We start from the raw sequence: 18,297 nt of genomic DNA, 5'->3' as shown, positions 1-18,297 counted from the left end.
AATAGAAGTTGAGAAAATGCAATTTTAGAGTCTAGTGGATAGGAAGAGGAGGAATGATATGATAGAGACATACAAGTTGGTAAAGGGTAGTTATAGGATTAACACTGAAGAGGGTTTTCATAAAATGGTGGGAGATGGGGGATTAGAACAAAAGGTCGTCCCTGGAAGCAGAATTTTTGTATGGAGAGTGGTGAACATGGAATGTATTGCCTGAGTTTGTGGTGTCTGCAGAGAAATGGAATGTATTTAAAGCAAGGTATGTGTATGAAGCAGGGAACTCCCATAAGTCTTTGTTTGCATGGGAGTTTAGGAATAATAATTATTATAATAAGATTTTCCAGCCTTTATAAATAGGAAGATGCATCTCTTCATTTCAGCAAACAGGATACAGATTCAGAACTGTAGTATGGATGTTTGAGAATGCATAAGGTAGTGGATGATTTTAGTGATATGAGACCAGTGGCGGCCGGTGAAAATTTTAAGTGGGGATGCTGCATATACATAAAAAAATAAAATAAAATAAAAAAAACTTTTTTTCCTAATCAGTAACGAATTTATTAATAAATAAATTTACCTATTAAAAATATTTCATCCTCACCACGAACAAACACCAATAATAAATGTTTTGTATCAATAGCAATGACAAGTGCAAACGAATATCGGCATTAGATTGCAGTGCATTTGTTGAAAAAGTAACGAAAAAATATAATTATTTTCGTTTTTTCAACAGTTACACTCGTCATAATTACACTCGTTATAGACCTGTGTCTATAAAAAATAAATAATTATATGTTATTTTAACAAAATAAAATAAGATTTACAAAAAAAGTTCACCATTAACATGCAGCAATAATAAACGTTTCATATCTCACAGAAATAACGAGCGCAGGCAAAAGATACACTGCCCAAGCGGCAGTGTATCTAATGACGTAACGTGCAATGACAGCAAATGAATATCGGCGTTAGATCGCAGTGCATTTGTTTTGTGTAACGATAATTAAAAAAATATTATTCTTTTCATATTTTTATCAGTGACACTTGTCATAATTCAGCCTTGTATCTATAATAAATAAATAATTATATGTTATTTTAACAAAATAAAATAAGATTTACAAAAAATAGTTCACCAGGCACACGCACCAATAATAAACGTTTTATATCTCACAGAAATAAGGCACGTAAGCTTACTAAAAATACACTTCCATTTGAGCAGTTACAGTTGGGAATGACGTAATGTGCAATGACAAGAGCAAATGAATATCGGCGTTAGATCTCAGTGCATTTTGTTTTGTAATCTAAAGCATTAATTGAACAATTCCAATTATTAACTATTCAATCAATGTCAAAACATAAGCAGTAACCTTTAACATGTTGTATTGCATTTATATAATGTTGTAAGCATTGTTATTATTTATAAACACAAACAAAATTTAATTTTTTTCATTTTTTCCTTGGGGTGTTGCGGTGTCGCAGTGCTTATGTACGGTCTGCCACAGTATGAGACTATCAATATGCTTATTAGGGACCTGAAATGGCTTGAAAAAATTACTGTATAATCTTAGCTCATCCATGATACTTAATGTGTTACAGGTAACCATCCGTAAAAAAGCAGAAAAAAAAGTATGGATGCATCCAGATCTCTTCCAATGCTAAATATAGCTAAACAATCTTTGAACTCTATGTTATTAATCTTTAATAGAAAATATATATAATTATAACTAAATTATTGGCTTAGCAATTAGGAAAATATAGTAACTATACTATTACTACTACTTATTCTAGATTAAAATATATATATACTGCAAGTTGTTGAAAACATATGTTTAAAACAGTAAAAATCAAAAGTACCTAAGGTAAAAGTACACTTACACTAATCATATGATACTATCTTTTTTTTTGTCATTGTTTTCTACTACATTTTCATTTTTTACTAAAATAAAATTCAAGAATCTCATCCATTTTTCCAAATATTAACATTATCCTTCACTCTTTCTGCTAAAAAAAAAAAGAAATTTAAAAAAAAAATGCTACATACAAAAACTATGATATTTACAAATCCCTTATGAAGCTCCATAGCTCAGCTGGTTTAGACAACAAACTCTTTGGTTGGAGAGACCATGCTTCAAATCTTGTCCATGATGCAAGGAATTTTTATTAGGTGCTTTCAATCAAATGGTGAGTTAGCTGGTCTCTTATGGAGGTGGAGCGTTTTTCTCCTGGAAACTCGGGTTCTTATGTGCCACAAGCCAGCCCTGTAACCACACATATCTCTGATAGACAGAGGAGACTAGAGACTCATTATTATTCTACTGCACATTATGGATCTCTACCTGAGATCCATAACAGTCAACCTCCTGGATGGAGAAGACATTTGACAGGATTTCCTTATGCAGCTGATCCCGTGGTCCTTATTGAGTTTGAAAAAGTGAGAATGGACTCCTTATGCCAAGATATACCTTGTTAGTGCAGTTCATAGAAACATTATCCTTTTGTTAGCAAGAGATTGTGTAGGATATCTGCTATTTAGTGATATCAGATTATCTTACATTTTTTATTAAATTTTTAGTGGTGGCTGATTTTAAATAAATAATAAATAAAAAGGAAAGGATGACTTACAGTTTTATTATATATGTAAAGATTTCTTAAATGTATAGTGAAAACACATTATTTCTTGTAATCAGAAATTTCTTTACTAATGTTACATATAAGAGAAAGAGAAATCTTTGTATTATTATTATTATTGTATGAGTGCCTCCATGGAGTTCGAAGACTCATCATGGACAACCCAAACTATCCACACAATCTATCGTACTTCTTCTTGAACCCATTAGCAGACAAAGCACTCACAACTAACTCTGGCAACCCATTCCACTCATTCACAACTCTCCAAGCCAAAAATCTAGTCCTCCCACCCCTACTAACCATTATTCAACTTCCAGGGATGACCTCTTGTTCTGGCTCACTCCAGAAAAGTGCTGAAACATTTCCCCCATCAATCCTATACAACCCTTTAAGCAACTTAAATGTTTCTGTCATATCCCCTCTTTTTATCCTGTCAACCAACTTCTGCAATCCAAATACCCTCAGGCCAAGATGGTAAGTGGTCTGTGGAATGTTCCCTATGAAGATAGGGAACATTCCACAGACCACTTACCATCTTGGCCACTTGCCTTTGAATCTTCTTCACCACTTCCTCATCCCCAAGAAACCCAGGGGGACCAGACTTGAGCACAGTAATCCAGATGTAGGTCTATCAAGGCCTTATAAAAAAGAAATAACAAATTCCTTATCTTTACTTGTAATCTTATGGGCTTGTTGTTATGTTCCATCGAGTCGTTTTCGACTCCTAGTGATTCTATGAGCATACATTCTCCATTCAGATCTGTCCCTGGCCATATCTTTCAGAATTTCCAAGCGCATTCCAGTTGCTTCTTTAACTCCATCCACCCATCTAATTCTTGGTCTTTCTCTTCTCCTGCTCCCATCAACTTTAGCAAGCATCATAATCTTCTCCAGACTGTCATTTGTTCGCATAATATGTCCAAAGTGTGACACTTTTTGCTTGATGATCATAGCTTCGAAAGAGCAATCTGGCTTTATTCTATCTATCACTGATTTATTGGTTTGCTTTGCAGTCCATGGTATTCTTAGTAAGCATCTCCAAACCCATAATTCAAATGCATCTATCTTCCATCTTCACTCTTTCTCAGAGTCTAACTTTCATATCCATACAGTACCACAGGGAATACCATTGCTTTCACAATTCTGAGTTTTGTTGCAAGACTAATATCTTTATCTTTAAAGATCTTGTTTAAATTTGTCATTGCTTTCTTTCTGAGTAATAATCTTTGTCTAACTTCTTCAGTACAATAACCATCTTTATCAATTCGGGCAAAATTGTTAACTGCTTCCATTTTCTCCCCATCTACTTCAAATCATTAAGTTCACATGTTGCCATAACTTTTGTCTTTTTGAGGTTAAGTTTAAGACCATATTTAGCACCTTCTTCTTTAACTTTCATAATAAGTTCCTCCAAATCTTCTTTGCATTCTGCTAGCAAGGTGGTATCATCTGCATACATCAAATTATTAATATTTCTTCCACCAATTTTAATTCCAACTGAAGACCCCTCCTGTCCTGCCATTCTTAAAATGTATTCGCTGTACAAGTTAAACAGGTACGGAGATAAAATACATCCTTGTCACAGCCCTTTACCTATTGTAAAATACTCAGTTTCTCCAAGATCTGTTCGGACAGTAGCTGCTTGTTCATAATAAAGATTCCTCAGAAGTATAATGAAATGCTCTGAGACTCCCATTGTTCTTAACACATTCCACAGTTTCACATGATCTACAGAGTCATAAGCCTTGCTATAGTCAAGGAAACAAAGGTAGACATTCTTTTGTTATTCCTGTGCTCTTTCTATTATCCATCTCACATTGGCGATTTGATCTCTTGTTCCTCTGCCTTTTTCGAAATCTTGCCTGTTCATCTGGCATTTCTCTCTTCATGAATGGTTCCAGTCTTTTCTGAATGATCTTAAGTAAGACTTTACTTGCATGAGAAATCAGTGCTATAGGTCTGTAATTTTTGCAGTCTCTTGCATCGCCATTCTTCAATAAAGGTATATAAACTGATTTTTTCCATGCCCTTAGGCCATGTAGTTGTGATCCAAATTTGCTGACATAGATCTGTTAAAATTTTAACTGCCTCTTCTCCAAGAACTTTGAGCAGCTCAATAGGTCCATCTCCTCCTGGTGCTTTCTTACTGGATAACTGTTGCAGTGCTCACTTCACTCTCCAGTGGTACTGGCTCCTGTGTATAATCCTGCTCTTCAAATTTCTCAGTCATTTTGGAGTCCTTTCTGTAAAGAGCTTCTGTATACTCTGTACCTTAGCAATATGTCCTCTAAACTTTAACTCTCTGTCTACTACTTCCCCTAAATCTCAAGCTTCCTCTATTTCATGGAATACAGTGTCATCAATGTGATACCCATCTTATAACTTGTTTATCCCAAAATGCATAACTTTACATTTCTCCACATTGAATTGGCACCCATTATGTTTTGCCCATACTGACAGCCTATTTAAATTATCCTGCAAGCTCTCCACATCACCTTGATTAACTATTACTCTACCTAATTTTGAAACATCAGCAAACAACTGAATATTTCCTTTCAAGTTATTATTATTATTATTATTTCAGGCGACTCCAGGAGTCCTTAGACTCATCGAGGGAGGCACTAAACATCATGTCCACACAACTATGCGATTACATTCTCACAGTATCTATCATACCTTGTCTTGAACTCGTTCACCATCATAGCACCCACAACAGACTCTGGCAACTTATTCCACTCATTTACCACTCTAAAAGTAAAGAACCCAGCTCTAACGCCCCTGCTAACCACACTCTTGCCCAGCTTCCATAGATGTCCCCTAGTTCTCCCACCACCACCAGTCCTGATCTCAAAAATATCCTCTGAATTAATCCTATAGAATCCCTTTAGCAATTTGAATGTCTCAATCATATCTCCCCTCCTCCGCCTATCAACTAGTTTCTGCAACCCACAAATTTTCAACCTGTTCTCATATGGTTCATTCCATAGACCTGTTATCATCTTAGTCACTCGCCTCTGGATCCTCTCCACCTCCTCCCCATCAAGAAGGAACCGAAGTGACAAAATCTGGGCACAGTAGTCGAGATGAGGTCTTATCAAAGCTCGGTACAGAGGTACAATAACTTGCTTGTCTCTGCTCGTCAAGGTATTTTTCAACAACCAAGTGAGTTGATGAGCTGATTTAGCTACTTTTGCAATGTGCCCCCTAAACTTCATCTCCCTATCCACCAACACTCCCAAGTCCCTGGCCTCATCAATCTCTTGGAGTACAGTTCCACCAATGTGGTATACTGCTGCTAATCTTTTCACCCCAAAATGCATAACCTTACATTTTGTCACATTAAATTGACATCCATTCTCCTTAGCCCAGAACTCCAATCTATCTAAGTCATCCTGCAAGACTTTGACATCTTCTGCATTCACTATTGCCCTACCCAACTTTGCATCATCAGCAAACAAATGAATTGTTCCACTTAGATCCTTCCCTATATCGTTAATGAACAGATTAAACAGCAGTGGTCCAAGCCCTGGGGCACACCACTAGTCACAGGCCGTCTTTTGGACTCTACTCCTGAATAAACTACTCTTTGATATCTCTCCATCAACCAACCACCTATCCATCTCACCAATCCTATATCCATTCCCATATGTTGTAGTTTAAGGATTAGTATTCCATGTGGTATCCTGTCAAACGCCTTTGCCAGGTCCAGCAGTATCACTATAAACCCATTTCCCTTATCCAGTTCAGCCGTCACCTTGTTATAAAACTTGAGCAAGTTACTGAAGCATGATCTACCCTTCACAAAGCCATGCTGTCCCCTGTACAGTATCTCGTTTTCATCAATCCATTCCTGTATTTTTCCCTTGATTACTTTCTCTAAGACCTTGACAACGACTCCTGATATACTGATCGGTCGGTAATTTGCAACCGTAGTCTTGGATCCTCCTTTATGCAGTGAAACTATTTTCCCCTCTTTCCACACCTTCGGGACTAAACCAGACCTGAGACTCAGATTAAACAACATGGTCAAGGGCACTGATAATTCTTTAGCCGCTTCGCGCAAGACCCGTGCCGGTATACCATCCAATCCCACAGATGTGTTCACATTAAGGTTCTGTAATAGACTAGTCACCTTGACTTCATTCATCACTATTCCCGTATAAACTAATGGTTCCTTCATTTTTTCAATGTCACCACCTGGATGATATGCTTTTGCAAAGTGCGCACTCAGTAACTCCACTATATCGACTGATTCAGTGACCTCCTTACCATCGTCATTCCTTAAAATCATTTTGCCGTGTACAGTTTTTTTCTTGCTTGCAGCATATTGAAAGAACTGTTTGGGATTCTCTTTTGCTTGCAAAGCTAGTTTCCTTTCATAATCCGCTTTTGCTATTTTTTTAACACACTCGTTACCTTTCTGGCCTGCACTTTATACCGTTCGTGTGCCTGCAGGTCACCCCTTTCTTTAAATTCCCTCCACAGTTGTTTCTTTTTTTGCAGCTCAAGCTTAATGGTGTTATTCATCCATTTAACCCCTACTTGTTTTACTATTCGGACCCTAGGTATACAATCAGCCATTATCTCCTGTAAATGCTCCTTGACCACTTCCCATGCTCTATCGACGTCCAGCCCTTGCAGTTGTACATGCCATGGCACTGATCCAAGCAATCTCCTAAGCTTGTCATACTTGCCAGCACAGTAATTCCACATATACCCTGTCTTAATCGAAAATTCCACACCTTTAGCCACTTCCCAGGTCAAGACCTTATGATCACTCTCACCAATAAGTGGCAACATGGTCATATTCATTACAATCAAATTCTCAGATGCTATTACCAGGTCAAGCACTCTCACACCCCTAGTATTTTCAATTACATGCTGTCTCAGATAGTTATCCCTTAATAATTGAATAAAATCCTTTTCCTTCCTCACATGTGTCCTCTCCTCCTTCCAATCAATGTTACCATAGTTGAAATCCCCCATAATAATTACCCTCCTTCCACTCATTTCATCAATTTCCCTATGCATACTATCTCCACCATCTATTCCATCACCTGGTCTATAGCAGCACCCAACTGTATATTTTATTCTGCCAGTCTCAATCTCACACCAAATAGTCTCAAATGAGCTCCTTTCACTATCCTGCAATACAACTTCAATTCTCCTTGGCTGCAGTTCATCAGCTATCATCAATAATACCCCTCCCCCCATTTTATTCTCTCTGTCCCTCCTAAACACACTATAACCTACACATTCTATCCCACTAACTATATCTTCCGTCAGCCATGTTTCACTAATGCCAATAACCTGTGGCCAGGAAGAGCCAATCAAGGCCAAAAATTCTTCCTTCTTGTTCCTAATACTCCTAGCATTAGTATACATGAAATGCAGTGATCCCTTAGTCCCATCCCTATATTGATGCGTTATTCTAAATGACCCATTCCCATTTTTTGTCCTTAGTGCTGGCTCGGGTACATTATATACATTCTTACACTCATCTGTCTCACTGATGCCTGCATATCCATTCCCCCCCCCCTCCTTGGTAGTTCTAGTTTCCCTGGTTCTGCTCATCCATTTTCACTTCATTCAGCAACTCTCTTTCCAGTCTCCGCACACCAAGTCCATTCAAATGCAGGCCATCCATCTTGTATAAGTCCTTTCGCCCTTCAAACTCATTCCACACGTCCACGAATTCCACACCACACTGTCTGCATAACCTATGCATAATGTCATTTGCGATTATGGCCCTCCTCCTAAACTCCTCTCTGTCATACCGCGGCAACAGACTAACCATTCTAACTCTGTCACTCTTTTCTTTCGCTACCTTTAACAATACTTTCAAGTCCTCTCTCATTTCTATTTCCCATATCATTTATGTACAAATTAAACAGCAATGGTCCCAACAATGAACCTTGTCGCACCCTCACTAGTCACCTGTTTTCGCCTTGATTCTGCCCCTCCACATACCACTTTTTGATATCTAAATCTAAAGATGGCTGGTGCTTTCAATATTTCAGGTTCTAATTGTTTTTATCCCTGATATTCAAATATGAATATCAGAGATTCAAATTTAGAAAAGACAAAGGAACTAGAGATGCAATTGGAGTAATGAGGACTATATGCGAAAGGAATATAGAAGTAAATAAAGAGTTTATATATGTTTCGTTGACCTTGAAAAAGCATTTTACATGTGAAATGGGAAAATCTGATGGAAGTGTTATGCAAAATAGGTTTATATTGGAGAGACCGCAGGTTAATGGCTGAATTATATATGAACCAGACTACCATAATGAAGACAAAAGTAGGAAAAACTAAAAAATGTGTGATTGGTAGAGGTGTAAGACAGGGATGCTGCCTGTCACCAATGCTCTTCAATATATTTGCAGAAGAAATGATAAAAGAAGCATTTGATGAAGAGAAAAGAGGAATTACTATTGGAGGAAGAACAATACAAAATATTAGATTCACAGATGATCAAGAAATATTAGCTAATACTGAAGATGAACTACAGCACCTAATACAAAAATTTGAAAGTATATGCAAGAAATATGGTATGAAAATTAACACAAAGAAAACAAAAGTGATGAGAGTCTCCAAGAAACCAGGAAGTGTCAAGGTGATGATGAATGGAGAAAGTGTAGAGCAAGTGAGACAATACGAATACCTTGGTAGTATAATACAAGAAAATAGAAAATGTGACATGGAAATAAAAGAAAGAATTAACAAAAGAAAATATGCATTTTATAGCAAGAAAAATTTGTTTATTAATACAATGAATAAAAATTTAAAGAAAAGGCTTATTAAATGTTATATTTGGAGCTTTATGACCTTATATGGGTCAGAAACATGAACAGTTGGGAAGAAAGAAACTAAAATGTTGGAGGCATTTGAAATGTGGTTATGGAGAAGAATGGAGAAAATAAAGTGGACTGAAAAAATCATCAATGAAGAAGTATTACAAAGAGTTGAAGAAGAAAGGAATTTACTAAAGACCATAAAAAGAAGAAAGCATAACTGGATAGGATAAGTATTAAGAGGAGATGGTTTACTGAAAAGAATAATTAGAAGGGAAAATTGAAGGAAAGCGACCAAGAGGAAGGAGACAACTAAATGATGCCTGATGATATAATGGGCACAAGAGGATATCAAGAAATGAAGGAGGAAGCAAGAGACAGAGGAAATTGGAGAAAGAGAATCTGCTGAGATATATACCATTGGACCTGTCAAGAGACAGAACACTAATGATGATGATTCAAATATGCTCTTGATTATATTTCTCTTCGACATTTTATATCATGGTTCTATCACTGGTAAATATGTTTCATATTTCTTTGAAATAATTACTCCAGTCATAATTAATCCAGATCATAGTTATTCTCTGTTTTTATCTTTGATTCTTTTCTGTAGTACTTTACCTCCATTTCATCCCCACATTTAATTTCTCTATAATAAATTTAGTTTAATTCTTTATCCAAGTGTGAGCAAACAAAGTTTGCACCTGAAAATATCTTCAGGACTGGGGTAAGGTAGTACAACACCGGGCAACTCATAGCAAAGGTGGAACAAGCTAACATCACTCCTATCTCAGTATCTCCCATAATGCGAAACACATCTCCTTGCAGATATGTATAATGTTATGCATTACACATGCTCCCACTGAAGAGACCTCAATAAAGGTTGAAACCAGTCTGGGTAGTGGCCCTTCCCTTGATGCATAACATTATACATATCCGCAAGGAGATGTGTTTTTCATTATGGGAGATACTGAGATAGGAGTGATGTTAGCTTGGTCCACCTTTGCTACGAGTTGCCCAGTGTTGCACTACCTTACCCCAGTCCTGAAGATATTTTCAGGTGCAAACTTTGTTTGCTCACACTTGGATAAAGGATTAAACTAAATTTATTATAGTCTAACCAAGCAAAAAATAAACTTTCAACATTTAATTTCTCTTTTTTAAATGCTACATACATAGTCTTTAAATTATAGATAATTATTTATGATAATTAATTGCAAAGTGTCACTTTGCAATTAATTTTGCAAAGCTGTAGTTAAGTAAATGAACATTCTTTTATTATAGAACTTATCGATATACATACTTAGATTTTGACTGGGAACCCTCTGTCGAAAGGAACTCGTAATATGAAGCAAATTTAGTGTCATCTCCATCTATAGTTTGGGTAACAGTGACTAGCTCTCTGCAAATTAAAAACAACATCATTTATTACTTATACTTTTCAAATTGTTCTGAAAAAAAAAGGTTTCAGTTTTATAAGTTCTCATCTTAAGTTCTTAAATAGCCAATGTAAAATTCTGTTAATGCAATTTTTGAATACAACAGACACAGCTAAAAGATGTTACCAGTATCAAGTTCCAATAAGTACTGTATGTAACCTCTAAAACTGGATATGAATCTCAAACAAAATTATAGCAAACTTTAATTCACATTGTACTTCTCATTACTCCACATACATGCACAAGCATGTACACATACACACACACATATATGTACATTACTGGTCTATATAGTAGTGAGTGCTATGTTTGGTTAAGAATACATACTTCTTTGCTTAAAGACTACTACACCAAGAACTTGGTATAGTGATCTTTCCTAACCGTTTCTCACAAAGGGGCATTCTAACAACAGAACATGAGGGGCATTCCAAAAGTTATGCTTTTGGGATGCCCCTCATGTGAAATATATCAAGTGAATGCCCCACTCATACTCCAAGCATATAGTACTTGCTTTTATCTTGGAGTGACCTTGAAATGTGTTTTGTTTTGTTCCTTCATCTCTCCCCTACAGTGAAGTATATGGTGCATGATAAAAGTTGCATTTCTTGCATTACTGTATACACAATAAATGTATCTTTTACAAGTTTATCAGTCTATAAAGCAGTGCAAATTAATCAAATTCGATGCACAAAAAATGTATGCTATTGAAATTCAACCAATTATAAGGATTTTTATGATGAAGAAAATGTAGATATTAGTACTATATTAAGGTCATCAATCATGAAGAACAAGAAATGGCAATGATAGAGCTCACATTAATGACCAATTATTACCTGGGCAGCCAAAACCTGCAACAGATGAGCTCCATAAGCAGAAAGCTGAGAAGTTATTCAGAAAAAAATCAGTGAATAAGACAGAGATCACTAGCACCAAAGTTAAACAATGGATTATAATGAGCCACCCAAATCATTATAGAAATGAGCTACAACAAAATGTTCTTATGTTGGGTGCCATGTCAGTTGACTAGCAAAATGAAATGGACAAGATGGTTCATTCCCAATTGCTTCAATGTCACAAGGTTTTTACAAAATCATGACTGGGATGATAGCTTGGTACATTGTCATGATCCCAAAATGAAAATTTAATCTCTATTTAATTGAGGCAACTCTACCTCACCAAGGGACAAAAAAAGTTAAATCTCGACCCTCCACCAAAAGTGCATGCTGATTATCTTTTTGGGATAATAGTGATGATATGATAACTAGATAATAATGGGAAAAAAGATAACAGATTTCTTTTTTTTTTTTCATCATACAGTCATGATGAAGACATTCATCATGACTGTATGATGAAAGGGATGATAATAAATTTGAAAAGTTATGTGAAGACCTTGACAAAATCAAAACAACAATGAATTCAGGCTAGCCTGGTTGGCTGAGTGGTTGGCATATCTGCTCTCCAGCCAAAAAGCTATGGGCATGGATGTTTGTGATTGTCTGTGAAAATGGTGGTGGTTGGCAGTAGATGGCATTGGTGTAGGTGATGCGGTTCACTGTAGTTGGTGGATTGAGTGGTGAAGACAGAGAGTTGTAGAGTAGGTGCCCTCCCTCAATGAGTCTCTGGACTCCTTGGAGGTGTCACATAATAATAATAATTTAAAATGTTTGTGCCGAGCAAAAGACATTGCTTTTTCAACATGACAATGCAAAGCCACAAGAGCACATTTGCTTCAACAGCTATCAAAGAGAATGGATTTTAAGTTGTGGAACATCCTCCCTACTGCCAGGACTTGGCACCATTGGACTTCTGGTGATTTTCTAAACTGAAGATGCTTCTCAAAGTATCTATTTAAAATGACAAACAGGTCCAAAACTTATTACATAGTGTAGAAAATGTACAAGGATGGATCATCATGCGTATCAAGGATTTAGGCCTAGCATGGCCTGTTCCGGCCTTAGAAGTTATCGTTGAATCATTTAAGAGGACGTCCTGGCTTTCTTTTTCCTAATGGCTTGTACTTTAAGGCTTGTTTTGGTAATCTTTCTGTCTGCATTCTTTGAACATGTTCCATCCATTTATGTTTATATTTTTTAATTTTTTCTATTACTGATACTTGGTTTAATTCTTTCATAATTTCTTCATTTCTTTTGTGATCGAATAGGGTATACTTTGCAGTTTTTCTCATAAACTTCATTTCTGCTGTTATTAATCTTTGTTTGTCTTTTTGTTTTATTGTCCAGATTTTGCTTCCATACATTAAGACTGGTAGGGCTAATATATTGTACACTTTTAGTCTGGTTTGTTTTTGAACTAGGTTTGGTTTAAATATAGAGTTAATTACACCTGTTATTTTTAAATATTTTGCAATTTTTACGTTTATATCTTTTTCATTTTCATATGTGATCATACATCCTAGGTAGTTAAATGACACCTGTTAAATTCACCTGTTCTAAGATCGTTATCTATTACTATTTTAGTTCTTGCTGGATGGAAGATTATTATTATTATTATTATGCGACACCTCCAAGGAGTCCAAAGACTCTCATCGAGGGAGAGTGTGCCAACAGCATCGAACAATTGATTCCCTTCCAACTACTAATCATGCTCAAACTTACTTAACTTTTTGCATGAGCCATTAGTAGCAGAGGCTCTACCAACTGACCAACCTTTGCTGGCATTATGTTGACTGAAAGTTGTTGAGGGAGCAAGGGGTCTGGGTGGTAATATGCAGTGAGTTAAAGTTTAGAGGTCATATTGCTAACAGGTTAAGTAATCACATTGGATAACTGTAATGTTAAAAATAATAACCACCTTATTTCAAAGCTAACATGTAATAAAAAGGTTATTCTCCCACTTTACAAAACCAGAACAGGAATGCTATCTCAGATATGGCTGCCCAGATTCCATAGAGATGAGGAACTAATAAAAAAAAAGATCCAGGTTATCATGATATCTGGCCTGTGGAATTTTGCATATGAAGACAGGTTGAAGTGATCCTGCAACATTTGAGGAACAGGAGAGGGGATATGATAGAAATATATATCTTGATATGATAAAAATATATAATGTTTCCTAGGAGGGACCTCCCTCAATGAGTCTTTTGACTCCATGGAGGCCTGAATAATAATAATATATGATGATAAAAGGATCTTTATCGTCTTGTATGTATCATACAGATACAAGGAAATTTTGTAGCTCAGGTAGAGGAAGAATCATCCTTTCAAGCTGAGTAAAGGCATGGTCTGCAGTTACATGAGGTCCTTTCTCTTCTCATAGCAGATGACAAGTGAATGGACAAAGCTGCAAGCAAGCATTTTAAATATACATCCTCATTTAATGTTTTCAAGGAGAAGTATAAATATTTAGGCACTGTATGATTTGAAAAGGATCCTCCCTCAATGGGTCCCTAACTGCTTGGAAGTGTCAAAACATAATAATAATATCACATCTCTACAGTGGCGGCTCGTGGCTTGCAATCGTGGGGGCGCTGCAACTTTCGAAATATGCATACACACTGTTAGTGTTTGAATAAAATATCAAAATTATGGTAAAAATTTTAAAAAGATTAAACATGAAAAAATATTGTTTATTATTGATAAAATTATACAGTTTGATATAATTCAAAATTACTTAAAAATAAAATATTCTTCTTGTTTTGTTTCATGAAAAAATATTGTTTATTATCGATAAAATCATAGCATAATTTTATCGATAGTATAATTTAGTATAATTCAAATTTACTTTAAAATATAGTAAATATTTTAGTATAATTCAAATTTACTTTAAAATAAAATCCATTCCTTTAATTGTAATTAAAAGATTGGATTTACAATTTTTGGACATTACAATTAAAGGATTTAATTGTAATGTCCAAATATTTAAAGAGACAGAGTAAACACGATAAGCACTACAAACACTGGTTGAAAAATGCCTTCAGAATGCCGGCCTGGTTGGCCTAGTGGTTAGAGTATCCGCTCTCCAGTCAAAAGGCTGCGGGGTTCAAATCCCGCTGTGGACATGGATGTTTGTGATTGTATGTGAAAATCTAGTGGTGGCAGATGGCGTTGGTGTAGATGATGGTAGTTGCGGTTAGTGGAAAGAGAGTTGTAGAGTAGGTGCCCTCCCTCGATGAGTCTTTGGACTCCCTGGAGGTGTTATGTAATAATAATAATAACAATAATACCCTACTACTGGCATAAACTGCATATAAACAACAGTGGAACTGGGCGACGGACAGTGCCGCATTACGCTAATAGCTCGCAACTCACTATGACGTGCATATTTTTGCGCGCGTAGCAATATGACACTGTGGTAAAAACAGTGCTGCTAGCGTCCGTCGCCCACCTAATTGTTACAAGATGGATTTTTATTATTTTTTATAAAATAAGAGAATTGTATAGGACTGTTGATGATAAAATTAAATATTACAAGCACATAAATAAATTAATAAATATGTTTATATATCGATAAAAATTGGGGGTGCTGCAGTTCTGCAGTGCCTATGCACCAGCCACCCCTGCATTACTATTAGCATGTCCTTTTCCAGGTATGAAAGAATTCACCAACAATATGCAAAGCAAATGTATAGCAGAGAAAATTGATGTTGAACAAAGGCTATATTCCACTTTCTCAATTCCGTGTGCTCTGTTATCTCCTACCCTGACTCTCTTCAAATCAACCTCTGATTAAATCATTGTTGTGATGCATAGAATCTGTATGGCTAGAATTAGTGTAAAAAAGTTGGTAGTTGTTAAGAAACAAATAATATTTATTTATTCAAAAAGTAAATTTAACTTAAATTTTAGATGTTTCTTCATTTTAGATTAATTTACCTACCTGTAATTTAAGGCACTGCAAACAGCGCGTCCCATTTCCTGTAGCTTTTGTCTCACAATTTTAGTGTTAGCAATATTACCAAGATTAGCTAGACACAATTTTCCCCATCTTCCTTCTTTCTGAACCATTAAGTATCCTTCGCTCTGATAATCATGATGGCTAGCTGCAGCCTCACTACGAGCAAGTCTCACTGCAATAAGAAGCTGTAGTAAATCACAACATGCAATACATATATTCATCTTTAATACTGAAATAGAATCACAGGCAATCAGTTATTGCTGCCGTTGCTTGTTATTGTATCAAGGCAGCTAAGGATTTAGCAGCTTTGCCATAGCAGTTATGCACTATGTCTGCTACCTGTGCATTTCTTAGCAGGTTCTTACACATACCAGCCACTGAATTAGAAACTTTTAATTGATGTGCATAAACATCACGTACGCAGTGTATATGCAAAATACTTGGTCACATGCATCAACATGCATTCTACGCCACTATTTAAGAATGCTGCTGTCAGTAATTGTCAGTAGTGTTCATCACAATGGGAAAAACAAAGGATCTTTTGGAGTTCAATAAAGGGCTTATTGTGGGGCCCATCTGGTTGAAGCAACGATTTTGAAAATAGCAAAGCTTATTGGTTTCTCAAAAAGATAGTCTGTCAGCAACAAGATCACCATCATCTGAAAAGGTTATTTTTCAGCAGTTGACCAAAGCATTTAATGAAGAATGTTCATAACCTATACTGCACATAACTATGCATGTGAACTGAAGAGAATCAGTATTGGCAGTTGCATTACTGGACACTGAAAGATGAAAAAAAAGTCGTGGTCCAACAAGTCATGGTATACCTTGTTCTGTACTGGTGATAGGCAGAGAGTTTGAACGGAGCTCATGAAGCAATGAATCCAGCTTGCCTTATAAACACGAAGGTTCTGGAGGTGGTGTCATGATGTGGAGCATGTTCTGTTTTTACAGAACAGGTTGTGCTCCATTGTTGGGAGGTCAATTGTCCTCCAAGGAATATCTGAACATTGTTGCCAATCGATTCCATCCTGCAATGTTGACTTTTTATCCAGCAGGTGGCAGTTGTTTCATGGACAACAATACTACTTCCATCACACCAGAATTGTTCAGCAGTGGTTCAGCAAGCATGACAACAGCTTTCGCCATCTTCCCTGAGCACCACAAAGACCTGATCCGAACCCCAATGTGAATGTATGGAAATGAAAAACAGATCCGGGAGTAAAGTACTCTTCCCTCAAATATGAACCAGTTAAAGAACTGTCTGGTGAATGCCTGGTATGCTGTAGCTCGTAATTCGGGCTAAAGGATCTCCGACATGGTATTAAATAAGTTTCTAATTCAGTGGCCGATATGCAAGAAGAACCTTACTAGCTGCATATGGGATAAAAAAAAAAAATCAACTAACACCATTTATTCTTGTATAGGGAGTAGGTGAGGCCGTTTTAGTCCTATCTAACTTTTGAAGACTGAGTGGGCAGTTCAATCGCCACTGGTAGCCAATCAGAGATGGCTGGCTCAAGGCTATCACTAATTTAATCAGCCTAGGGTGAAGAGATGGCTCAAGAAGTGCCGCCTTGTCGTGGTTGCTGACCATAACACAATATATATATATATATATATATATATATATATATATATATATATATATATATATATATAATGTCTGAAATAGTGTGGGTTACGGTTGATTTTCTTGAGTTTACGGGACGAAAAACCCGAGTTTTCGGGAGAAAAAACCCGCTTGCCCGTGCCAGAGATCGACTAACTTGTGAACCGGGCGAGAAAAAGCTTATTAAAAGTTCCTCTAGTTGGCGACTAGACTTAAGCTTAAGTATATCTTTGAGCGGCTTAGCGCTGAGGAGTGCAAATATCACTTCCATACAGGTATATGGGATAACTGAATGCAAATTTATTTTGACAAGTAGCTACTTGGCTTGCTATATTATCCCTTGCAATTTTGCATAATAATAGTATACTGATATACTGTATCCATGAGCAAATTCTTCACTGTATCAAATTCCGGTCTTTAGGAGAGGAGGGAAGAAATCTTATCTTTCATTTCCTGTTTTTCAATGAAATCTAAATGCATAAAACAGTTCAGAGAACCTATTGGAACCTTCGGGTTTGGGGGGAGGGAGGTTTGAAATCATAGTTTACACTGCTGCAAATCATTTAACCTCTTCGTTTCCTTCTAATGTGTAGCCCACGGGGGAGGGGTGTCAAACATACGTCCCGAGGGCCGGATTCGGCCCGTGTCATATTCAATCCGGCCCTCAGCTCAATTTTATAAACAAATATATATATATTTTTAATTTTAAATTATTCTGTTAATATATACTAATTTATTAAGTATGTATGTGTGTATATATCATGGCCCCCTACAAAAGGGGGGGGGGGCTGACAGGGCTCTAGCCTAGGGGCCCGTCTTGTCAGGTCGGACAGTTAAGTGAGACTAACAAAAGACAAAGAGAAACTTTATAAAATATGAATGAATATGTGCCGAGAGGGACTACTAGCTTTTGCAATCGTTTCCAACCCATTATCCATCTTTTCAGACTTATGGTTACTCTTCTGAACTTCCT

General features: G+C 36.5%; 1 protein-coding gene across 1 annotated transcript in view; it reads right to left on the bottom strand.

The window, feature by feature from the left end:
• LOC150107452 (uncharacterized) overlaps nucleotides 1-18,297 on the bottom strand; it is a 133,536-nt gene that overhangs the window by 98,599 nt on the left and 16,640 nt on the right. Inside the window, exons 5-6 of the mRNA XM_090391302.1 lie at nucleotides 15,695-15,884; nucleotides 10,723-10,821 (exon numbers count right to left, since the gene is read on the bottom strand). Of these exons, the coding sequence (XP_090247428.1) occupies nucleotides 10,723-10,821; nucleotides 15,695-15,884 (289 nt within the window). The remainder of the gene's footprint in view (nucleotides 1-10,722; nucleotides 10,822-15,694; nucleotides 15,885-18,297) is intronic.

Source organism: Typopeltis vanoorti, chromosome 4, assembly GCF_054136105.1.
Source record: "Typopeltis vanoorti isolate ZY-2024b chromosome 4, IOZ_Tvanoo_1.0, whole genome shotgun sequence".
Lineage (NCBI taxonomy): Eukaryota > Metazoa > Arthropoda > Arachnida > Uropygi > Thelyphonidae > Typopeltis > Typopeltis vanoorti.
This window is presented reverse-complemented; position numbering and strand designations above follow the sequence as displayed.